At 40.7% G+C, this 26,590-nt stretch overlaps 1 pseudogene and 1 gene segment (V, D, J or C); both read left to right on the top strand.

The window, feature by feature from the left end:
- Positions 1-899: 899 nt before the first annotated feature.
- On the top strand, positions 900-4,559 carry LOC125168172 (immunoglobulin heavy variable 3-23-like). The segment is given in 3 exon segments: positions 900-1,048; positions 1,150-1,467; positions 4,531-4,559. Coding segments are annotated over 3 exon segments (393 nt in total).
- Positions 4,560-24,204: 19,645 nt separating this feature from the next.
- Positions 24,205-25,183, top strand: LOC125168171 (immunoglobulin heavy variable 3-74-like; annotated as a pseudogene).
- The last annotated feature ends 1,407 nt before the right edge of the window (positions 25,184-26,590 follow it).

Here is a 26,590-nt window from a genome sequence, read left to right as displayed (position 1 = left end):
TTCTAAAAGGCACAAGGGCCACCTACTTTCTTCATTCTCTGGGTGTCATATTATTAGGAAGCTTGTGCACATGCAAAATGAAATTTATTCTCTTCTGTAGATCTGTCTTATGTCAATTGAATCCTTAGACCAGATAAAGAACACAGAAGCAAAGAAGGAAAAAGATTTCTGCTCCTACAAGTTGAAGATGTACCCATAAAAATTAGGTAAGAAAATGAAATAAAGACATGTAAATCAGTAAGAAGAAAATTATTTGAGAATCACACTAACTTACATATAGTGAAACCTTAGAAACTCCACAAAAAAAGTATTAGAACTAATAAACTCAGGATAAGTTCAGGATACAAATCAGCATACAAAAATATGTTGTATTTCCACACACCAAAAACATACTATATGGAAAAAAATAACAAAATCACACAATTGAAAATGGCACAAAATGAAGCACCTGTGTGGCTCAATCCGTTAAGTGCCTACTGTTGATTTTGGCTCAGGTCATGATCTCATGGTTCCTGAGTTTAATTCTGAGGCAGGGTCTGCAATGATTGTGCAGAGCCTGCTTGGAATTCTCTGTCCCCTTCTCTCTCTCTTCTCTCTGTCACACAAAAATAAACACATATTAAAATTATATGGCACAAAATAAAGTATTTACGATTAAATTTCACTAAAGGGTAAAATAGCATACCAAACATGATGTGCTGAAAGACATGTAAATAGAAAACACAGTTGAAAACATAAGTGTGTTCACAGATTAGAATTATTTGTATTGTCACAGCGCCTTCTGCAAGAAGTGATCTAGAAGTGCCTCTCAAACACTGGTTTCAAATTTGAAACAAATTGAAGTCTGGAGTTTGATATATAGTCAGAGCACATGCAAATGGGGCCCTCTCTGTGCTGATAAAACCAGCCCAGCACCGACCCTGCAGCTGGGAGAGGAGCCCCAGCCCCAGAAGTCCCAGGTGTTCCAATCCTGTGATCAGGACAGAACACAGAAATCTCACCATGGAGTTTGTGCTTGGCTGGGTTTTCCTGGTTGCTCTTTTAAAAGGTAATTCATGGTGAATGAGAGACACTGAATATGTGAGTGGATATGAGTGAGAACCGGTGGATTTGTGACAGTTTCCTGACCAAGATGTCTTGTGTCTGCAGGTGTCCAGTGTGAGGTGCAGCTGCTGGAGTCTGGGGGAGACCTGGTGAAGCCTGGGGGGTCCCTGAGACTCACCTGTGTAGCCTCTGGATTCACCTTCAGTAGCTATGACATGAACTGGGTCCGCCAGGCTCCAGGGAAGGGGCTGCAGTGGGTCGCATGTATTAGTAGTAGTGGAGGTAGCACATACTACGCAAACTCCGTGAGGGGCCAATTCACCATCTCCAGAGACAACGCCAAGAACACGCTGTATCTGCAGATGAACAACCTGAAGACTGAGGACACGGCCACATATTACTGTGCAAGAGACACAGTGAGGGGTCGTCACTGGGAGCCCAGACACAAACCTCCCTGCAGGAGGGGATCAGCACCGCCAGGGGGCGAACACTATGCACACTTTTGCTTTGTGTTCCCAGGCTCAGGTGCAGATGGAGGTTACAGGAAGGTTTTCTTTCAGGGTCTTGGGCTTCCTCTCCAAACAGCAGTTTCCCCAGGGAGCCTCCCTGGTTATGATTCTGTGTTTACCTATTAATTCTCTGAGTTAGCAACTGTGTTGTCATAGGGAAACTAGACTAACATGCACAAAGACACAGTTGTTTGCATTGCTTACTCCTGTCCCTCAATATGAGTGAATTGCAGATTTACTGAGGCACAAAAGCTGAACTTTTACAGGAGTCTCAGATACACTCCCTGTGCAGACAGGACCACAGGATCCCACAACTCCCCATTATCTTCACTGAGCCCTTCCCCCAATCAAACAATGTGATACTTCCCTCCTGGTATTTGCTACTCAGGACTTTAAATGAGCTACAGCTTTATTCAATTCCTCTCAACAAGAGATAAATCATCTCCATGTATTAGTCCAGATTCTCCTGAGGAACAGAACCCAAAGCACATTGGTTCCCATGACAAAATATGTTGAGAAGTCCCATAATCTACTGTCACAAGCTGGAGACCCAGGAAAATGAGTGGTGTAATTCTCATCTGATTCTGAACTAGCGTCTAGTCTCAGAACATGGAGACCTAATGATATAACTCTCAGAGAAAGGGCCAGAGGGAACCACTCTTCCAGTTCAAACAAGCACATGGGAAGTAAAAATGAGGGGATTCTTCCTCCCTCTGCATCAGATTTCATTCAGAACCTTAATGGAATGGGTGATGTCCAGGCAGACAGAAACCATGGATGGAAATCCCAATCTCTTCTGGAAACACATCACAGAAATCCAGAAACAGTGGTTAATCTGTGTACCCATGATGCAGTCAAGATGACACATAAAGGTAATCATGACAATTTAACCTCCTGTAAATGTGGAGTTCAAAGACTAAAGATTTAGAAGTCCATGCCATCACTGGGTGGAGCCTGGTGGGCATGGCAATGCTCCTGTGAAGAAGGAGGACAGAGGCCCATGGGGGCATTGCTGTCTGAGGATCCCCTGGGTCGCATGGGGAGAGACAGTCCCCTTCTTGGAGTGCATTTGGGAGAGGGGGCATTACCTCTCATGGGACATGAGAGCTGACAGGCACCATTGCACTGCCCTGGTCATTAGTGTTGGAGCCCCTGCTGAGAGCAGATAACTCTATGCTGCCTTCTTGTTGTTATTCACCATGAACTCCAAGCCCCTAGTGTTCATGCAACTGCCCTTGTGGGATAACCAGCTCCAGCCACAGCACAGCAAAACCCTCTCCCAGAGGATCAGTGGGGCCCCTGTATATTGAGTTCATACAATTTGGAGTTTTCAAACCAGCTAGAGCTCCTGAGATAAAACATAAGGGCTCTGTGCCACCAGGTGGGCCAATGGCTTGGACACAGACAGGGTGAAGGCAGGGTTCTGACTGGGACCCACGAGTACAGATTGTTCTCTCTGTGTGATGGCTTCCTGAACAGGGGCGGCTGGGAACTCCAACTGCAGGGACTAGAGGGGGAGTTGATGCCAATATTTCCTCCCACCAATCATCATGGACAGAGGTCAGTGAGCAGCACAGCACACCCCAGTAGAAGCTGAGACACTGACACCAAAATCCACCCTCCCTTGCCTTCCTCAGATTGTTCATTACTAGGGAAAGAGTGCCTGGAAACCAAACCAGCACCATGCCCCTTCCTCCAAAGACCACCATATACCCCCACAGGCACCAAGTCTACTGACCATATAGTGAGGCAAAGCTTCACCTCTAGGGGAGATAGGAATTAGCCTCTTTTAATAGGTGGAACAAACTCACCTAGTGAAAACTCACAACATTATGGACAAAGTTGAAAAACTCCCCACTGGAGGAAGGAGAAACTCTGCAGGGGTCTGACCTGAGGGACAGAGCAGCCAATACATGACAGCACAGTGCACACAGCACATGCAAGAAATGCTTCCAGAAATGTCAGGTCCTCAACAGTATGCAAACATTTCTCAATAAAGACACTACTCTAGAAGCAGAAAACATAACAGGATTTTCCTAAAAACTTAATAAAGCAGAGACATAGATACACAGAGTGATGGAGGAATTCATTCCAAAAGAAAAACGACAAAAAGGTCATTGCCAGGGATATAATTAAAACACATATAACCAATATGCCTCAAACAGGTTTTTTTAAACTATCATAAGTAAACAGAATTTTTAAAAACTATCATAAGGATACTAGCTATTCTTGAGGAAAGCATACAAGACAGGAGGGTACCCTGTCTGCAGATAGGAAAGACCCAAAAACCTGTCAGGCTGAAACTTTACAACTGCTATAACTGAGATGTGAATCTGATTGTATGTAATGACCTCAGGTGGATAGAAGCAGATGAATAAGTGACATAGAAGATAAAATTATGGGGTAAATGAAGCAGGAAAGAAGAGGAAAACTAAATATTGCATCACAAACGTACACTGAGGGAACTCAGCAACTCCATAAAATGTAATAGAATTCTTTTCAAAGGAGTCTCAGAAGAAGAAGAGAAGGAGAAAAAAAGGGAGAAGTTTTATCTGAGTGAATTATAGTGGAAAATGTTCACAAACTGGGGAAGGAAACAGTTGTCCAAATCTATGAGTCACAGACAACTCCCATTAAAATAAAAAAAGGAGCCAACGTGGAGATATATCACAGTAAAATTAGCAAAACATACATATAAAGAAAAACACTAAAAGCAGAAAGTCAAAAGAAGTCGCTAACTAAAAAGGAAAGACATAAAAGATAATGGCAGATGTCTCCACAGAAACCCCCGCAGGCAAGAAAGGAGTGGCATGATATCCTCAACATGCCCAAGTAAAAAATATGCAGCCAAGAATACTTACCCATCAAGGCTCTCATTCAGATACAAGGAGAGATAGAATTTCCCAAACAAAAACCAAAGGAGTTTGTGGCCTCTAAACCAGCCCTTTGATAATTATTAAATGGGACTCTGAGTGAGATAGGAAGACTAAAAGGAACAAAGACTAGAAATAAGCAGAGAAAATCTCTAGAAACAGTGTCTTTAAAGGTAACACAATGGCACTAAGTTTATATCTATCAATAATCACTGTGAACGTAAAAGGGCAACATGCTCCAATATAAAGACATAGGAAAACAGAATGGATAAAAAAAAAAATACAAGACCTTCTATACGCTGTATACAATAGACTCATCTTCAACCCAAACACCTGTAGATTGAAAGTGAGGGGAGAGATAGCAATTTATCATGCTAACAGACGTCAAAATAAAGTTGTAGTACCATACTCATATGACACTAAATAGATTTTAACCAAAATCTGTTACAAGAGATGAGGAAGGAAGTATATCACCATAAACTGGTCTATCCAACGAGAAGATATAAATCTTTAAATATTTATATGCTAAAATTGTAACCACTGATATACATAAATCAGTTAATAAGAAACATAAAGACTCTAATTGATAATTATACAATAATAGGAATAGAGAACTTTAACGCTCCACTTACAACAATGGACACATCACCTAAGCTGAAAATCAATAAGGAAACGATGGCTGAGAAAGACACACTGGACCAAATGGAATGAACAGATATATTCAGAATATTCCATTCTAAACAGCAGAATACACAATCCTTTTGAGTGCACATAGAACATTCCCCAGAACAGATCACATACTATGTCACAAATCAGCCCTCTACAAGTTCAAAAAGATTGACATAATACCAAGCATAATTTCATACCAGAACACTATGAAACTTGAAGTCAACCACAAGAAAACATTCAGCAATACCACTAATACATGAAGTTAAAGACATTGTAGTAAAGAATGTATGAGATTTTCAGGAAATTAAGGAAACAGTAAAAAATACATGGAAGCAAATGAAAACGAAAACATGCCAGTGCCAAATGATCTGGATGCAGCAAAAGTGGTTGGAAGAGGGAAATATATAGCAATACAGGCCAAACTCAAGAAAGAAGAAAATCTCAAACACACAACCATGTTACACCTAAATGAGGTAGGAAATGAACAGAAAATGAACCCTGAATCCAGCAGGAGAAAGTAAATAAAGAACACTAGACCAGAAATAAATGATAAAGAAACAAACAAAAACAGTAAAACAGATCAATGAAACTATAAACTGGTTTTTGGAAGCATAACTAAAAATGATAAACCAAGGCCATACTTAGCAAAAACAAAAGAGAAAGGACTAAGTAAATATTTTTTAATATGAAATTTATTGTCAAATTGGTTTCCATACAACACCCAGTGCTCATCCCAAAAGGTGCCCTCCTTAACACCCATCACCCACCCACCTCTCCCTCCCACCCTCACCATCAACCCTCAGTTTGTTCTCAGATTTTAGGAGTCTCTTATGTTTTGACTCCCTCCCTCTCTAACCATTTTTTTTTTACCTTCCCCTCCCCCATTGTCTTCTGTTACGTTTCTCAGGATCCACATAGGAGTGAAAACATATGGAATATGTCCTTATCTGTATGACTTATTTCACTTAGCATAACACTTTCCACTTCCATCCACATTGCTACAAAAGGCCATATTTCATTCTTTCTCATTGCCACGTAGTATTCCATTGTGTATATAAACCACAATTTCTTTTTTTAAAACAATTATGACAGATTTTTTTCTTTTTTTTAATATATGAAATTTATTGTCAAATTGGTTTCCATACAACACCCAGTGCTCATCCCAAAAGATGCCCTCTTCAATACTCATCACCTACCATACCCTCCCTACCACCCGCCATCAACCCTCAGTTTGTTCTCAGTTTTTAACAGTCTCTTATGCTTTGGCTCTCTACCACTCTAACCTCTTTTTTTCCTTCCCCTTTCCCATGGGTTTCTGTTAAGTTTCTCAAGATCCACATAAGAGTGAAAACAAATGGTATCTGTCTTTTTCTGTATGGCTTATTTCTCTTAGCATCGCACTTTTCAGTTCCATCCACGTTGCTACAAAGGGCCATATTTCATTCTTTCTCATTGCCACGTAGTACTCCATTGTGTATATAAACCACAATTTCTTTATCCATTCATCAGTTGATGGACATTTAGGCTCTTTCCATAATTTGGCTATTGTTGAGAGTGCTGCTATAAACATTGGGATACAAGTGCCCCTATGCATCAGTACTCCTGTATCCCTTGGGTAAATTCCTAGCAGTGCTACTGCTGGGTCATAGGGTAGGTCTATTTTTAATTTCTTGAGGAACATCCACACTGTTTTCCAGAGTGGCTGCACCAATTTGCATTCCCACCAACAGTGCAAGAGGGTTCCTGTTTCTCCACATCCTCTCCAGCATCTGTAGTCTCCTGATTTGTTCATTTTGGCCACTCTGACCGGCATGAGGTGATATCTGAGTGTGATTTTGATTTGTATTTCCCTGATGAGGAGTGACGTTGAGCATCTTTTCATGTGCCTATTGGCCATCTGGATGTCTTCTTTAGAGAAGTGTCTACTCATGTTTTCTGCCCATTTCTTCACTGGATTATTCATTCTTTGGTTGTGGAGTTTGGTGAGCTCTTTATAGATTTTAGATACTAGCCCTTTGTCTGATATGTCATTTGCAAATATCGTTTCCCATTCCGTTGGTTGCCTTTTAGTTTTGTTGGTTGTTTCCTTTGCAGTGCAGAAGCTTTTTATCTTCATGAGGTCCCAATAGTTCATTTTTGCTTTTAATTCCCTTGCCTTTGGGGATGTGTCAAGTAAGAAATTGCTGTGGCTGAGGTCAGAGAGGTCTTTTCCTGCTTTCTCCTCTAGGGTTTTGATGGTTTCCTGTCTCATATTCAGGTCCTTTATCCACTTTGAGCTTATTTTTGTGAATGGTGTAAGAAAGTGGTTTAGTTTCATTCTTCTGCATGTTGCTGTCCAGTTCTCCCAGCACCATTTCTTAAAGAGACTGCCTTTTTTCCATTGGATATTCTTTCCTGCTTTGTCAAAGATTAGTTGGCGATACTTTTGTGGGTATAGTTCTGGGGTTTCTATTCTATTCCATTGGTCTATGTGTCTGTTTTTGTGCCAATACCATGCTGTCTTGATGATTACAGCTTTGTAATAGAGGCTAAAGTCTGGGATTGTGATGCCTCCTGCTTTGGTCTTCTTCAAAATTGCTTTGGATTTTCGGGGCCTTTTTTGCTTCCATATGAATTTTAGGATTGCTTATTCTAGCTTCGAGAAGAATACTTATGCAATTTTGATTGGGATTGCATTGAATGTGTAGATAGCTTTGGGTAGTATTGACATTTTAACAATATTTATTCTTCCAATCCATGAGCACGGAATGTCTTTCCATTTCTTTATATCTTCTTCAATTCCCTTCATAAGCTTTCTATAGTTTTCAGCATACAGATCTTTTACATCTTTGGTTAGGTTTATTCCTAGGTTTTTTATGCCTCCTGGTGCAATTGTGAATGGGATCAGTTTCTTTGTCTTTCTTTTGCTTCATTATTAGTGTATGAGAATGCAACTGATTTCTGTACATTGATTTTGTATCCTGCGACTTTACTGAATTCGTGTATCAGTTCTAGCAGACTTTTGGTGGAGTCCATTGTGTTTTCCATGTATAATATCATGTCATCTGCAAAAAGTGAAAGCTTAACTTCATCTTTGCCAATTTTGATGCCTTTGATTTCCTTTTGTTGTCTGATTGCTGATGCTAGAACTTCCAACACTGGGTTAAACAACAGTGGCGAGAGTGGACATCCCTGTCGTGTTCCTGATCTCAGGGAGAAAGCTCTCAATTTTTCCCCATTGAGGATGATATTACCTGTGGGCTTTTCATAAATGGCTTTTATGATGCTTAAGTTATGTTCCTTCTTTTTAAAATTTTTTTTTCAACGTTTATTTATTTTTTGGGGGACAGAGAGAGACAGAGCATGAACGGGGGAGGGGCAGAGAGAGAGGGAGACACAGAATCGGAAACAGGCTCCAGGCTCCGAGCCGTCAGCCCAGAGCCTGACGCGGGGCTCGAACTCACGGACCGCAAGATCGTGACCTGGCTGAAGTCGGACGCTTAACCGACTGCGCCACCCAGGCGCCCCTGTTCCTTCTATCCCGACTTTCTCGACGCATTTTATTAAGGATGCTGAATTTTGTCAAATTATTTTTCTGCATCGATTGACAGGATCATATGGTTCTTATTTTTATTAATGTGATGTATCATATTGATTTATTTGTGAACGTTGAAACAGCCCTGCATTCCAGGAATGAATCCCACTTGATCATGGTGTATAATTCTTTTTATATGCTGTTGAATTCAATTTGCTAGTATCTTATTGAGAATTTTTGCATCCATATTCATCAGGGATATTGGCCTGTAGTTCTCTTTTTTTACTGGGTCTCTGGTTTAGGAATCAAAGTAATGCTGACTTCATAGAACGATTCTGGAAGTTTTCCTTCCCTTTCTAATTTTGGAATAGCTTTAGAAGGATAGGTATTATCTCTGGTTTAAATGTCTGGTAGAAGACCCCTAGGAAGCCATCTGGTCATGGACTCTTATTAGTTGGGAGATTTTTGATAAATGATTTAATTTCTTCGATGGTTATGGGTCTGTTCAAGCTTTCTCATTCTTCCTGTTTGAGTTTTGGAAGTGTGTGGGTGTTTAGGAATTTGTCTATTTCTTCCAGGTTGTCCAGTTTGTTGGCATATAATTTTTCATAGTATTCCTTGATAATTGCTTGTATTTCTGAGGGATTGGTTGTAATAATTCCATTTTCATTCATGATTTTATTTATTTGGGTCATATCCCTTTTCTTTTTGAGAAGCCTGGCTAGAGGTTTATCAATTTTATTTTTTCAAAAAACAACTCTTGGTTTCATTGATATGCTCTACAGTTTGTTTTTTTTAGATTCTATATTGTTTATTTCTGTTCTGATATTTATTATTTCTCTTCTTCTGCTGGGTTTGGGGTGTCCTTGCTGTTCTGCTTCTATTTCCTTCAGGTGTGCTGTTATATTTTGTATTTGGGATTTTTCTTGTTTCTTGAGATAGGCCTGGATTGCAATGTATTTTCCTCTCAGAACTGCCTTCACTCCATACCAAAGAGTTTGGATTATTGTATTTTCATTTTCACTTGTTTCCATGTATTTTTAAATTACTTCTCTAATTGCCTGGTTGACCCATTCATCTTTAGTAGGGTGTTCTTTATGCTCCATGGTTTTAGAGGTTTTCCAGACTTTTTCTTGTGGTGATTTCAAGTTTCATTGCATTGTGGTCTGAAAATATGCATGGTATGATCTCAATTCTTGTATACTTATGAAGGGCTGTTTTGTGACCCAGTATGTGATCTATCTTGGAGAACGTTCCATGTGCACTCAAGAAGAAAGTATATTCTGTTGCTTTGGGATGCAGAGTTATAAATATATATGTCAAGTCCATCTGATCCAGTGTATCATTCAGGGCCCTTGTTTCTTTATTGATCCTGTGTCTAATGATCTGTCCACAGTTGTAAGTGGAGTATTAAAGTCCCCTGCAATTACCACATTCTTATCAATAAGGTTGCTAATGTTTGCCAGTAATTGTTTATATTGTTGGGGCCTCCCATATTCGGCACATAGACATTTATAATTGTTAGCTCTTCCTGATGGATAGACCCTGTAATTATTATATAATGCCCTTCTTCATCTCTTGTTACAGCCTTTAAGTTAAAGTCTAGTTTGTCTGATATAAGTATGGCTACTCCAGCTTTCTTTTGACTTCCAGTGGCACGATAGATAGTTCTCGATCCCCTCACTTTCAAACTGAAGGTATCATCACGTATAAAATGAGTCTCTTGTAGACAGCAAATAGATGGGTATTTTTTTTATCCATTCTGATACCCTATGTCTTGTGGTTGGAGCATTTATTCCATTTACATTCAGTGTTATTATAGAAAGATATAGTTTTAGAGTCATTGTGATATCTATAGGTTTCATGCTTGTAGTGATGTCTCTGGTACTTTGTCTCACAGGATCCCCCCTAAGATCTCTTGTTATCCATTCTGATACCCTATGTCTTGTGGTTGGAGCATTTATTCCATTTACATTCAGTGTTATTATAGAAAGATATAGTTTTAGAGTCATTGTGATATCTGTAGGTTTCATGCTTGTAGTGATGTCTCTGGTACTTTGTCTCACAGGATCCCCCCTAAGATCTCTTGTAGGGCTGGTTGAGTGGTGATGAATTCCTTCAGTTTGTGTTTATTTGGGAAGACCTTTTTCTCTCCTTCTATCCTAAATGACAGACTTGCTGGATTAAGGATTTCGGATGCATTTTTCTTCTGTTCATTATATTGAAGATTTCCTGTCATTCCTTTTTGGCCTGCCAAGTTTCAGTAGACAGATCCGCCATGAGTCTTATCAGTCTCCCTTTATATGTTAGAGCATGTTTATCCCTAGTTGCTTTCAGAATTCTCTCTTTATCCTTATATTTTGCCAGTTTCACTATGATATGTCATGCAGAAGATCAATTCAAGTTACGTCTGAAGGGAGTTCTCTGTGCCTCTTGGATTATAATGTCTTTCACCTTCCTCAGTTCAGGGAAGTTCTCAGCTATGATTCCTTCAAGTACACCTTCAGCACCTTTCCCTTTCTCTTCCTCCTCTGGAATCCCAATTATGACTATATTATTTTGTTTAATTATGTCACTTAGTCCTCTAAGTATCCCCTCATATTCCTGGATTTTTTTTATCTCTTTTTCTCAGCTTCTTCTTTTTCCATAATTTTATCTTCTAATTCACCTATTCTCTCTTTTGCCCTTTCAATCCGAGCTGTGGTCACCTCCATTTTGTTTTGCAGCTCATTTATAGCATTTTTTAGCTCCTCCTGTTTCTTAGTCCCTTGATCTCTGTAGTAATAGATTCTCTGCTGTCCCCTATACTTTTTTCAAGCCCAGCTATTATTTTAAATTCATTTTCTGCTATATTGCTTAAATCATTTTTGATCAGTTGGTTAGCTGTCACTACTTCCTGGAGTTTCTTTTGAGGAGAATTCTTCCGTTTCATCATTTTGGAGAGTCCCTGGAGTGGTGCGGAATTGTAGGGCTCTTCCCCTGTGCTGTCTTGAGTAACTTGCATTGGTGGGCGGGGCCACAGTCAGATCGGATGTCTGCTCCCAGCCCACCTCTGGGGCCACAATCAGACTGATTTGTACCTTATCTTCCCCTCTTCCAGGGGCAGGACTCACTGTGGAGTGGTAAGGCCTCCCTCTGGTCTACTTGCACACTGCCAGGCTTGTGGTGCATCTTAGATGGGATCTGACGTATAAGCTAGGGTGTGTCTGCAAGGTGCACAGGGGCGGGAGGGCAGGCTGAGCTCGCTTTGCTTTCGGTTGTCCACTTTGGGAGGAGCCCTGTGGCACCGGGAGGGAGGCAGACCCGTTGGAGGGATGGATCTGCAGAACATAGCATTGGGTGTTTGCACGGTGCAAGCAAGTTCATGCCGGGAACTGGTTTTCTTTGGGATTTTGGCTGGGGGATGGGCAAGGGACACAGTGATTCCCAACACCTTTGTTCCCTGCCAAGCTGAGCTCTGTCCTCCAGGGCTCAACAACTCTCCCTCCCATTGTCCTTTAGTTCTCCCAGTCTCTGAGCAGAGCTGTTGACCTATAACATTCCATATGTTAAGTCCTGCTGGCTGTCAGAACACACTCCATCCAGCCCCTCTGCTTTTGCAAACCAGATTAAGGGGCTCTGCTTCACTGGGTGGGCTGGCTGCCCCTCCAACGCCCTGGCTCCCTCCAGCCAGTACGTGTAGCATGTACTGCCTCTCCGCCCATCCTACCCTCTTCCATGGGCCTCTCATCTATGCTTGGCTCAAGGGAATCCATTCTACTAGTCTTCTGACAGTCTTTCTGGGTAAATTAGGCAAATGTCTTGGAATCTAAGTGATCAGCAGGACGCGGTGAGCACAGCATCCTCCTACACTGCCATCTTCCTCCAGGACTAAATAAATATAATCACAAATTTGAGAGGAGAGATCACAACTAACACCAGAGAAATACAATTACAAAAAAACAATTGGAATTTGTATGCCAACAAATTGGTCAATCTGAAAGACATGGATAAATTCCTAGAATGATATAAACTAACTAAACTGAAATGTGAAGATACAGAAAACCTGAACAGACTGAAAGGAGCAAATACACTGAATCAGTAATCAAAAAACTACTGACACACAAAAGTCAAGGGCCACATGGATTCACAGGTGAATTCTACCAGATATTTAAAGAAGAGGGTAAATATTCTATTTAAGTAGAATAGAATATTATAGTCTTCTCAACTGTTCCAAATAATAGAAATGGTAAGAAACTTCCCAACTCATTCTATAAGGCCAGTATGACCATGGTTCCAAACCAAATTAAACCCCACTAAAAATGAGACAGGTCACTAGCCCTAATGAGCATGGATGCAACATTTCTCAGGAAAATACTTTCCAATAGAATCCAACAATACATTAAAAGTATCATTTACCATGACTGGGTGGGATTTACTCCTTGGCTGTAAGGGTGGTTCAATATCCACAAATAAATCACTGTAATACATCACAGTAATAATAGAAAGGATAACAACTATATGACCCTCTCAATTGAGGCAAAAACTAATAATAACATTTGACAAAGTAAAACATCCTTTCTTGATAAAAACCCTCAACAGGGGATAGAGGAAACATACCTCCACACCATAAAGTCCATATATGAAAACCCCACAGCTAATATCCTCACTGGGAAAACAAATTTCCTTTATTGTCAGGAACACAAGAGGAATGCTCACTCTCATAATTCTACTTAACATATTCCTGGATGCTTTATCGACACAAACAGACAACAAAAAGGAACAAGGGCATTCAAATTGGAAAGGAAGAAGTCAAACTTCCACTCTTCACAGATGACATGACACTCTACATAGAAAACCCAAGACTCCACCAAAACATTGCAAGAACTGATACACCAATTCATCAAAGTTACTAGATACAAAATCAACATACAGAATTCTATTGCATTTCTGTACAGCAATAATGAAGAAACCGAAAGCAAATAAAAAAAAATCCATCCCGTTTAATATTGTATGAAAAATAATAGGATACCTAAAGAGTTAAAAGATCTATACTCTGAAAATTATAAAACATGATGAAAGAATCTGAGGATGACAGAAAGGAATGGAAACACAGACAATGTTAAGGACTTCAGGAGCAAGTATTGTTGACATGTCTATGCTACACAAAGAAACAGGAGATTTCGTGATTGCAGATTTCATGCTATATTAAAAAGCTGTAGTCATCAAGACAGTATGCTACAAGCACAAAAGAGACACACAGGTCAATAGAACAGAAAGGTTAACCCAGATATGGACTCACAAATGTATGGTCACCTCATCTTGGCTGAAACAGGAAAGAGTATGTAATGGAATAAAGACACTTTTGTCAACAAATGGTGTTGGGCACACTGGACTAGAAGACGCAGAAGAGTGAAACTGAGTGACTTTCTTACCCCATACACAAAAATAAATTCAAAATGGGTGAAAGACCTAAATGTGAGACAACAGACCATCAAAATCCTAGAGGTGAACCCAGGCAGCAACTTCTTTGACACTGGACATCGCCACTTCTTACTAGATGCATCTCAGAAGGCAAAGGAAACAGTAGCAAACATTACCAACTGGGGCCTCATCAAAATAAAAGGCTTCTGCGCTAAAGAAACAATCAACTATACTAAAAGGCAACCTACAGAATTGAAAAAGGTATTTGGAAATGACAAATCTCATAAAGGCTTACTATCCAAAATCTATAAAGAACGTATCAAACTCAACACGCAAAATACAACCAATCCAGTGAAGAAACGGGCAGAAGACATGAGGAGACACTTTTCCAAAAAAAGCATCCAGATGGCTAACCGACACACAAAAAGATGCTCAACATCACTCATTATCAGGGAAATACAAATCAAAACTATGATGAGAAACAACCTCAAACTGTCAGAAAGTCTAAAACTAACAACTAGGAAACAAGACATATTGATGAGGCTGAGGAAAAAATAAAACACTTGTATACTTTTGGTGGAAATGCATAGTGTGACCATTCCAGAAAACAGTTCAAAAACTTAAAAATGAAACTACCTTACACTCCAGCAATTACTCTATGAGGTATTCACCCAAAGTATACAAAAATTCTGATTGAGGAGGCACATGCACCCCAATGTTTACAGCAGCATTACCAATGAGAGCCAAAATGAGGAAAGAGACCAAAAGTCCACCGAGTGATGAATGTGCTATACGTATAGACTAGAATATTACTCAGTCATAAGTAAGAATGAAATCGTTCCATTTGCAAAGATGTTGATGCAGCTAGAGGGTATAATGCAAAGTGAAGTAAGTCAGTCAAAGAAAGACAAACACCATATTATTTCCTCATATGGGGAATTTAAGAAACACAACAAATGAACACAGGGGAAGGATAAAAAGAACAAGAAAGACATAAAAGACTGTAAGGTTAGAGAACAAACTAAGGGTTGCTAAAGGCCAGGTGTGTGGGGGATGGGATAATGGGTGCAGGGGATTAAGGAGGCCACACGTTGTGATGGGTACTGGGTGTTAATGTAAGTGATGGACCAATAAATTCTGCTAATGAAATTAATATCACACAATATGCTAACTAACCAAAATTTAAACACAAATTTAAAAATTAAAGAAGTAAAAAAAAAAAAAGAATGGAGAAATGTTGTCACAAATTGTCATGAACATGGAATCTAAGGTAGTGAGTCCAACTTCCTGAATTTATCCATTTTATCCCAAACTGGTAGTGGACATTAATTAACATATGCATGAATTTTCACAGCAGTGCCAGGTGGGCTGGGATTCAAACCACAGCTGCCCTTCCCAACTTCTCTGTGCCCATATCTCATGGGCTGCTTGTCCAGACACCTGCACAAGAACCCAAGTTGGGCCTCAGCAGGGACCCACATCTGCAGCATTGGAAACTCTAGAGAGATGACCCTTACTGCCAGCCTATGGGTTTCTTTCCCCGACCTTGTGTCTTAGCTCCCTTGTCTTCCTTTCCCTTCTCTTTAACAAAGGACCATGTCCCCTGTTAGTGGTGCATGAAAGTGAGGGGCTATCTTTTCTATAAACATTCAATATGACAGATCACTTACATGGGAACCAAGGAAAAAAACCCACCAATATTGTTCAGCCTGTCTCACAGGCTCCTATCACCCAATGTGGCAGAGTACAAATATCTAAATATGCATTTAGTGAAACACTGTACAGCATGTTGGAAAAGCATTAGGGGATGGGAAGGCTGGAAGAATTCCACAAATGCAGATATGAGCTCCCCTTTGAAGGAGGAAGAAAATCATACTCCCAAACATGCAAGAGTAAAATAATTTTAGGAAATAGTTTCAGGAAATGATAAAACAGTTGCAGTGTGTTCTATTCATGAAGTGTCTGACAATGACAATGCACAATATGAATTTTCAGGGTTTTACATAGAATTGTGAAGGGAAAATCCTGTGTCAAAAACTCAGTTGTGTGCACAGAGCTCAATGGCTCCTGAGACATAGAGAAAGCCCAACACCTGAAAAGGAAAACGCGTTTTTTGACCCCAGGAGCACATCTATCAATATGATGAGCAATCTGTCCAAAGACACACAGACACAGCATCTCTTATGAAATTTGAAGTTCAATTACAGCATGACAACATAATTGTCCATATATTTATCAAAAAAACATGCCATGAAAATGAATTACTGGAGTCCATAAACTTAACAACAACAAAACACTAAGTCACCAGAGACCAATTAGGGAACAAGTCAACATTGAGAGAAACCAGAAAAAAAAAAGACTTTTATTTACATTGTAAATCAAGAAATAAGTCGGGTGCCTGGGTGATTCAGTCACTGTAAGTATCTATTCAGCTCAAGTCGTGATGTCACGGTTCATGAGTTTGAGCATCCTGTCAGGCTCTCTGCTGACAGCTCAGAGCCTGGAGCCTGCTTCAAATTCTGTGTCTACCTCTCTCTCTGCCTTTCCACCACTCACCTTCTGTCTCTCTCTCTCTCTCTCCAGTACAAACATTACAAAATAGATATTAGTCACAATCAATCATCAAGAAAACCAAAATTAAAGCTCAGAACACAAGACCCATAAGAAGAAATGGTATAATTACAGTTTGTGAAAATCAGATATTTTTTTCTGCAAATGAGACAATAGCACTAAGATAAGTTACAGAAGAAGAGACCATATTCACAAATTGCATAGCCACCAAGGATCTGCATCCTGAATATGCTAAGAACCCTCAACAGTCAATAGGAAGAAAGGAAACAACACTCTATAAAACAAGCACAGCCTTGCGTAGTAAACATCCCATCCTAGAGGTTATAGACACATTAGGTACCGACTGGAGAAGACTTCACACCATCGACTGTCAGGGAAATTCATATCAAGAACGCAATAGGTGCCCTATACACACATCCCGATGGCTCAGGTATGAAGGGAACACTGGCAACACCATACAGGTGAGCATCCAGCACACGTGGAGCCTCAAACACTGCAGGTAGGAATGAAAAACGAACACCAGCACTAGAAAACCATTGGCTGTTGCTTATGACATTATACATGGATGACTTAACATGTAACCTGGAAATACCACTCCAGAGTATTTGCTCCAGAATGAAATCCCATGCTCACAAAATAAATGGTGTGTAAATATGTATAGCATCTTTCTTAGTGTTAGAAGCTAAGAATAAGTCAAAAGTCTTTCTAAATAAAAAGGAATAAACCAAGTATGAAACTTCCATCAGTGGGATGCTTTGCCACAGAAATGTGACACTATTGATGCAGAACTGAAACTAGGAGAATCTCAAAGACATGATGTGAGGGAAGGGAAATAGTCTCAAAGACTACAGAGGTGGTGTGGCCTGAGACATTCACACAGCCAGCCTAGGTGTGACAGCCTAGGTGACAGTGTTTGGTTGGACTTTATCTCTTTCTGCCCCACCCCCACATGATAAGTTCCTCTGCTACATGTTGAATGTTGTCCTACATTCAACAATGCTCTGATGTATGGAGTCTCCACAGACTGAACCTCACCACCTTGGACTCCTCTGAATGGAGAGTTGCTGAGACCAGAATCTGATATGTGTTCTGACAGCAGCTGTTCCCTCCACTGTCCCTGGCTCTGCCTCTCTCCTGCAGGTGAGGAAGAGTAGATTAGGAATCCTCCACTGAATCCATCTGTCTCCTGCACCTGACTCTCCCACAACACGAGGCAGACCTTCCTCACACTCAACTACAAATGAATTCAGTTTTACCGGAACAGATTTGCCCCTTGGTTTAGTGGATTGCTTCAGCTCCCCCTTTCCCTGGGTAAACTCTGCAGCTGAAGGTGGGGACAAACTGAGGGATCAGTATAAGGGTGGTTGGCAGCTGAGTTTCTTTTAGGCTTGCTTGTCCTGGTGGCATGAGACTCCTGCCAGATAAGTCAGGTCTGGGGCGACCAGGCTCCCAGCATCCCTAGTGGACTGTGCCCAGGGCTAAGCTTCCATCCTGGGAGTGGGGATGCATACAATGAGTGAGTCCCACATCTCGGTGGCACCTGCAGGGGCTTGGCCTCTACAGCAAACAGCTTGGGATCACTGACATTCTGTCCCTCTGGGAAAGAGTCCTCTTAACAGGAGCTGGGCACCGGGAATGCTGTGTATTGGCTACAACAGTCTGGAGTGGAGGTTGCAGCCAGGCTCAGTGGCACACGCCTATAGTCCCAGCTCCTTTCACTGGAGTTTCCATTTGCTGAGCTGGGGTGGGGAAGGAAAAGAACATACCTTGGCTCAAAACCCTAGATGTTCCCTCTGTCAGTATATTTTTTGGAATAAATGCTTCTTCATGGGCTGTATGCCAACAAGGCCATTCGTAGACACTTTAAATACATTGATTTTTTAAATTCAAATTCAAGTTAGTTAACATGCAATGCAATATTAGATTCATGTGTAACATATGGTGATTCAACATTCCCATACAACACCCAGTGCTCATTATGAGTGCACCCCTTCATCCCCATCACCTACTTCACCCAACCCTCCATTCACCTTCCCTCTGGTAACCATCAGTTTATTCTCTATACTTAAGAGTCTGATTGGTGTGCTTACTTGTTCCATGGGTTAAGGTCACGACTCTTGATTTGGGCTCATGTCTTGATCTCATTGTTACTGAGATTAAGCCACACATTGGTTCCTGTACTGACACCACAGAAACTGCTTGGGATTCTCCTTCTCTCTTCCTCTACCCCTCCTCCCATTCTTTCTCAAAATAAATAATAAACATTGAAAATATCATCTATTTCTTGGTTTGACTCTTCTCTCTATTTTTGAATTTGTTCATTTGTTGTTTCTTAAATTCTACATATGAATGAAATCATATATTTTTCTTTCTCTGACATATTTCATTTTTCCAAAGATTGTGCTGACTTTATTTTACTTAATTCAACAAACAAGGGACTCAGTAACGTACAATGGGGTCCAGAGGAATGTGGATGAGTAAGAAATTAAATCTAGTGAGCAATAGCACTTTTGAAAAACTCCTTAGAAGAAGTGAATTAAACTAAGCTTTCCCTCCACCTGTTTTTTTTTTTTTAATTTTTTTTTCAACATTTATTTATTTATTTTTTTGGGACAGAGAGAGACAGAGCATGAACGGCGGAGGGGCAGAAAGAGAGGGAGACACAGAATCGGAAACAGGCTCCAGGCTCTGAGCCATCAGCCCAGAGCCCGACGCGGGGCTCGAACTCACGGACTGTGAGATCGTGACCTGGCTGAAGTCGGACGCTTAACCGACTGCGCCACCCAGGCGCCCCTCCCTCCACCTGTTTTATTGAGATTTACTCAACACACAGCACTGTGTAAGTTTCAGGTGTTCAGTATGGTGATGTGGCTTACATATATTGTGAAATGATTACCATAGTGAGTTTAGCTAATATCCACCATCCATAGATTAAGCAGAAAAGAGAAAATAATGTTTCTTTCACTTGTGAGGGAAAAACTTAGGATTAACCCAATTCATTAACTTTCACACATACCACAAAGCAGTGTTCAGTAGTCACCATGTTGTCCATTACATTCCTAGGACTTATTTATCTTCTAACTTGGAGTTTGTCCCTTTGACCACCTTCATCCGATCCCCTCCCCTACCTCTGGTACCACCTATGTGATCTTTTTTTCTTTGTTTAAGATGAAATTTATCGTCAAATTGGTTTCCATACAACACCCAGTGCTCATCCCAACAGGTACCCTCCTCAATGTCCATCTCCCAATTTCCCTCCCTTCCCTCCCCCCATCAACCCTCAGTTTATTCTCAGTTTTTTAGCATCTCTCATGGTTTGCCTCCTTCCCTCTCCATTTCTTTTTTTCCCCTTCCCCTCCCACATAGTCTTCTGTTAAGCTTCTCAGGATCCACATAAGAGTGAAAACATATGGTATCTGTCTTTCTCTGTATGACTTATTTCACTTAGCATAACACTCTCCAGTTCCATCCACATTGCTACAAAAAGCCATATTTCATTCTTTCTCATTGCCAAGTAGTATTCCATTGTGTACAGAAACCACAACTTTTTTATCCATTCATCAGTTGATGGACACTTAGGCTCTTTCCATAATTTGGCTATTGTTGAGAGTGCTGCTATAAACATTGGGGTACAAGTGTCCCTATGCATCAGTACTCCTGTATCCCTTGGGTAAACTCCTAGTAGTGCTATTGCAGGGTCATAGGGTAGATCTATTTTTAAGTTTTTGAGGAACATGACACTGTTTTCCAGAGTGGCTGCCCCAGTTTGCATTGCCACCAACAGTGCAAGAGGGTTCCCATTTCTCCACATTCTCTCCAGCATCTAGAGTCTCCTGATTTGTTCATTTTAGCCACTCTGACCTGCATGAGGTGCTATCTCAGTGTGGTTTTGATTTGTATTTCCTTGATGAGGAGCGACATTGAGCATCTTTTCATGTGCCTGTTGGCCATCTGGATGTCTTCTTTAGAGAAGTTCTCTGACTTATTTCAGGTAGCATAATTCTCTCTAGCTCCAACTATGTCATTACAAATGACAAAATGTCATGCCTTGTGGGCCTGAGAAATATTCCACTGTGTGTGTGTGTGTGTGTGTGTGTGTGTGTGTAGATATATCACATATTTTTTACCCATTCATCAATCAAACAGCACACGTGGGCTCTCTCCATAGCTGGGCTGTTTTTGATAGACCTGCTATAAACAGAGAGGTACAATTCCCTTAAATTAGTGTTTATGTATCCCTTGGGTAAATACCTAGTAGTGAAATTCCTCATTCATAAAGTAGATATACCTTTAGCTTTTTGAGGAACCTCCATACTGTTTTCCAGAGTGGTTGCACCAGTTTGCATCCCACCAGCAGTGCAAAAGGATCTTCTTTCTCTGCATCCTCGCCACCTGTTGTTTATTGTGCTGTTGAGTTTAGCCATTCTGTTCAGTGTGAGCTGATATTTCATTGTAGTTTTGATTTATATTTCCCTGATGAGGAGTGATGTTGAGCATCTTTTCATGTGTTTATTGACCATCTGCATGTTGCATTTGGAAAAATGCCTATTCATGTTTTCTGCCAGTTTTTTTAATAGGATTATTCAGTTCTGGAGTTGAATTTTATACTATATATAGAAAACCTGAAAAACTCCACCAAGAAAACCCACTAGAACTGATAGAATAAACCAGTAAATTTGCAGCATACAAAATCAACATACAGAAATTTGTTACATTTCTATACAACAAAAATGAAGCAGGAGAAAAAGAAATCAAGGAATCAATCCCATGTACAATTACACCAAAACCCACAAGATACCTAGAAATAAACCTAACTAAAGAGTTAAAAGATCTTCACTCTGAAAAATCTGGGACATTTATGGAAGAAATTGAAGAAGACACAAAGAAACGGAAAAATATTGAAATTATTTGAATTATTGAAATATTGAATTATTGGATTAAAAGAAAAACATTGTTAAAATGTTGATACTACCCAAAGCAATCTAGACATTCAATTCAAGTAATTAAATGCAAATATCCCTAATAATGCCAGTATTCCTCACAGAGCTAGAACCAATAATTCTAAAATCTTCATGGTAGGGGCACCTGGGTGGTTCATTTGGTTAAGTATCTGGCTTCAGCTCAGGTCATGATCTCACAGTCCGTGAGTTTGAGTCCCACATTGGGCTCTGTGCTGACAGCTCAGAGCTTGGGGCCAGCTTCAGATTCTGTGTCTCCCTCTCTCTTTGCCCCTCCCCTGCTCATGCTCTCTCTTTTTGTCTCAAAAGTAAATAAAAACATTTAAAAAATAAAATTATCACGGAATAACAAAAGACCCTGAATCCACAAAGCAATCATGAAAAAGAAAAAAACTGGAGGCATCATAATTCTGGATTTCAAGCTATATTACAATGCTATAGTCAGCAAGACAGTATGCTACCTGCATAAAAATAGACACATAGATTAACATAACAGATTGGAAAACCCAGAAATTGACCCATAACTATATGATCAACTAATCTTTGACAAAGCCGGAAAAAGTATCAAATGGAAAAATGACAGTCCCTTCAACAAATGGTGTTGAGAATACTGGACAGCAACATGAAACTCTAATGAAACTGGACCACTTTGTACAATATACACAAAAATAAATTCAAAATGGATGAAAGACCTGAATGTGAGAAGGGAAACCATCAAAATCCTAGAGGAGAACACAAGCACCAACTTCTTTGACCTTGGCCAGAGCAACTTCTTACTAGACATGTCCCCATAGGCACGGGAAACAATAGCAAAAATGAACTATTGGGACCTCATCAAGATAAACAGGTTCTACACAGCAACAAAACAAAACAAACAAACAAACAAAAAAAACTAAAAGGCAACTGACAAATGGGGCAATATTTTTGAAAATGACATATCAGATAAAGGGTTAATATTCAAAATCTATAAAGAACTTATCAAACTCAACACTCAAAAAAACAAATAATCCATCATGGAGAAAGAAGATGTGGTATATATATACAATGGAGTATGACTCGGCAATCAAAAAGAATGAAATCTTGCCATTTGCAACTATCTGGATGGAACGGGAGGGTATTATGCTAAGTGAAATTAGTCAGTCAGAGAAAGACAAAAGTCATATGACTTTATTCATATAAGGCCTTTAAGAGACAAACAGATGAACATAAGAGAAGGAAAACAAAAATAATATAAAACCAGGGAGGGGGACAAAACAGAAGAGACTCGTAAATATGGAGAACAAATTGAGGGTTACTGGAGGGGTTGTGGGAGGAGGAATGGGTTAAATGGGTAAGGGGCACTAAGGAATCTATTCTTGAAATCATTGTTTCACTATATGCTAACTAATTTGCATATAAAATTTTAAAAATTAAAAAAAAACATGTTAATGAAGAAAAAAGGAGAAAATTACCTCCACATGATCATGGCCACTATGAAAGCCCACATCTGAAAGCATATTGAACAGTAAAATACTAAAACCATTCCTGTCACATCAAGAGCGAGGCAATGATGATCACCCCCAACATAAGTATTCCACATGATAATGTGAAGAATAAACATGCTGCCTCAAACCATATAATCGTGTCACATTGCTGATTTGGGTGAAAGTCACATGAGAAACAGCCAGTCCAAGTACACTGATGACCATTCTTTGTCCCTTGACAGCAGGATATAAATCTCCTTTGGGAAACTCCCTTCCCTGTGTCAGGAGGGGAGAACCATCCTTAGCACCAGAATAAGGAACTCAGGGACAAGAAGGTTGTACAAACAAACTTAGTTACTTGTTGACAAATTAAATACCCCCGAACCACACCTTTGCCTTAACTCTTGCCAAATTCAGTGTTTTGTTGTATGAAGGTCACAAGTGCCACCTGCTTTGTTCATTCTCTGTGTGTCATATTGTTAGGAAGCCCAAACACTTGCAAAATGAAATTTATTCTCCCCTTTAGATCAGTGTTGTGTCAATGAATCCTTAGACCTGGTGAAAGCCCAGAAGAAAAGAAGGGAAAAGCATTCTTCTCCTACAACTGGAAGAAGTACACACAAACTTTGGTAATAAAAAGAAATAAAAGACATTTAAAACAGTGAGAAGGAACAAAAATGACCTGTTTGCAGATGACATGATCTTAAACAAAACACTAGATATACCACAAAAATATTAAAACTAATTTTTAAAAATGAGGAAAAGTGCAGGATGCAAAATGAACAAAAATAAATAAGTAAAAAGTAAGCCACCGTGATTCCACAAACCAGCATGAAAATACATTTAAACCAAATAAAAAAATATATATACAACTGAAAATGGCACAGAATAAAATATTTGGGATTAAATTTCAAAAGCATTTAAACTACTTGTAGAGTGAAAATGACCTTTGTTGATGAAAGACCTGTAAAATTGCACAAGTGCCTGCAAATATAACTATGCTCACATATTAGAACGCTTCATATTGTTACAGCACCATCCACATAAACTAATATAGAAGTGTGTCCCTAACGCTGTCGTTCACTTTTAAAGATTCAAATCTAAGTCTGGACTTTGATATATATGTCAGAGCACATGCAAATAGGGCCCTCTCTGTGCTGATAAAACCAGCCCATCCCAGACCTTACAGCTGGGAGAGGAGCCCCAACCCCAGGACTCCCAGGTGTTCCCATTCTGTGAACAGCACAGAACAAAGACACCTTATCATGGCGTTTGTGCTTGGCTGGGTTTTCCTCATTGCTCTTTTGAAAGGTAATTCATGGTGAATGAGAGACACTGAGTATGTGAATGGATATGAGTGAGAAACAGTGGATGTGTGACAGTTTCCTGACCAACATGTCTTGTGTCTGCAGATGTCCAGTGTGACGTGCAGCTGGTAGAGTCTGGGGGAGACCTGGTGAAGCCTGGGGGGTCCCTGAGACTCACCTGTGTAGCCTCTGGATTCACCTTCAGTAGCTATGGAATGAGCTGGGTTCTCCAGGCTCCAGGGAAGGGGCTGCAGTGGGTCGCACATATTTTTATACTGATGGAAGTAGCACAAACTACGCAGACTCCGTGAAGGGCCGATTCACCATCTCCAGAGACAACTCCAAGAACACGCTTTATCTGCAGATGAACAACCTGAAGACCGAGGACACGGCACGTATTACTGTGCTAGAGACACCGTGAGGGGACTTCACTGGGAGCCCAGACACAAACCTCCCTGCAGGAGGGGATCAGCACCACCAGGGGGCGCACAATATGCACAATTCTGGTTTGTGTTCCCAGGAGCAGGTGCAGATGGAGGTTACAGGCAGGTTTCCTGTCAGGGTCTTTGGCTTCTTCTCCACACAGCAGTTTGCCCAGGGAGCCTCCCTGGATATATGATTCTCTGTTTAACTATTAATTATATGAATTAGCAACTGTGTTGTCATAGGGAAACTAGACTAACATCCACAAAGACAGTCGTTTGCATTTGCTCTACTCCAGTCCCTCAATATGACTGAATTACAGATTTCCTGAGGCATAACAGCTGAACCTTTACAGGAGTCCCAGATGCACTTCCTGTACAGCCAGGACCACAGGATCCCACAGCTCCCCATTATCTTCACCCAGCACTTGTCCCAATGAAACAACGTGACACTTACCTACTGGCACTTCCTACTCAGGACTTTAAATGAGCTACAGTTTTATTCATTTCCTCTAAAGAAGAAATAATTCATCTGCATGTATTATTCAGGATTCTCCCGAGGAACAGAAACCAAAGCACATTGGTTTATATGACTAAATACATTGATAAGCCCCACATTCCTCTCTCACATGCTGGAGACCCAGGAAAATGTGTGATGTAATTCTAGTCTGATTATGAACTAGTGTCTAGTCTCAGAACGTGGAGAGCTGATGATTTAACTCTTAGAACAAGGGCCAGAGGAGACCAATGTTCCAATTCAAACACACACATGGGAGGTAAAAATGAGGGAATTCTTCCTCCCTCTTCATTTTATTCAGAACCTTAATGACATGGGTGATGTCCAGGCAGATAGAAACTATGTATAGAAATGCCAGTCTCTTCTGGAACACATCACGGACATCCACAGAAACAGTGGGGAATCTGGGCACCCATGATGCAGTCAAGATGACACATAAGGTAATCGTGAGAAGTCAAACTTCTGTAAATGCGGAGCTCAAAGACTGAAGATTTAGAAGTCCATGCCATGAATGGCATGGAGCCTGGTGGGCATAGCTGAGCTTCTGTGGAGAAGGAGGGCAGAGTCCCATAGGAGGCCTTTTGGTCTGAGAATCCCCTGGGAGACTTGGGGAGAGACAGTTCCCTTCTCGGGGTGCATCTGGTAAAGAGTGCATTGCCTCTCGTGGGGCAGGAGAGCTGATGGGTACCATTGCACTGCCATGGTCATTAGCATAGGAGCCTCTGCTGAGAGCAGCTAACTGAATGCTGCTTTCTTGTTGTCCTTTACCATGAACTCCAAGACCCTAGTGTTCATGCAACTGCCCTTCTGGGATAACCAGATCCAGCCCAAACACAGCAAGACCATCTCCCAGAGGATCAGTGGGGTCCCTGTCACCTTGAGTTCATACAATTTGGAGTTTTCAAACCCAGCTAGAGCTCCTGAGATAAAACATAAGAGCCCTGTGCCGCCAGGTGGGCAAATGGTTTGGACACAGACAGGCGAATGCAGTGTTCTGATGGAAGCCTGGGACCCACGAGTACAGGTTGTTCTCTCTGTGTGAGGGCTTCCTGAACAGGGGAGGCTGGGAACTCAAACTCCAGGGACTAGAGAGGGAGCTGATGCCAATATTTCCTCTCCCCAGTCAGCATGGACAGAGTTCAGTGAGCAGCACAGCACCCTCCAGTAGAAGCTGAGCCACTGACACCAAGCTATACCCCATTGCCTTCCTCAGGTGCTTCTTTACTAGGGAAAGAGTGCCTGGAAACCAGACCAGCACCATGCCCCTCCCTCAAAAGACGACATATACCCCCACAGGCACCAAATCTACTGACCATATAGTGAGGCATAGCTTCACTTTT

This window comes from Prionailurus viverrinus, chromosome B3, assembly GCF_022837055.1.
Source record: "Prionailurus viverrinus isolate Anna chromosome B3, UM_Priviv_1.0, whole genome shotgun sequence".
Taxonomy (NCBI): Eukaryota; Metazoa; Chordata; class Mammalia; order Carnivora; family Felidae; genus Prionailurus; species Prionailurus viverrinus.
Note: the sequence above shows the minus strand (reverse complement) of the source record. Positions and strands in the feature narration are given on the sequence as shown.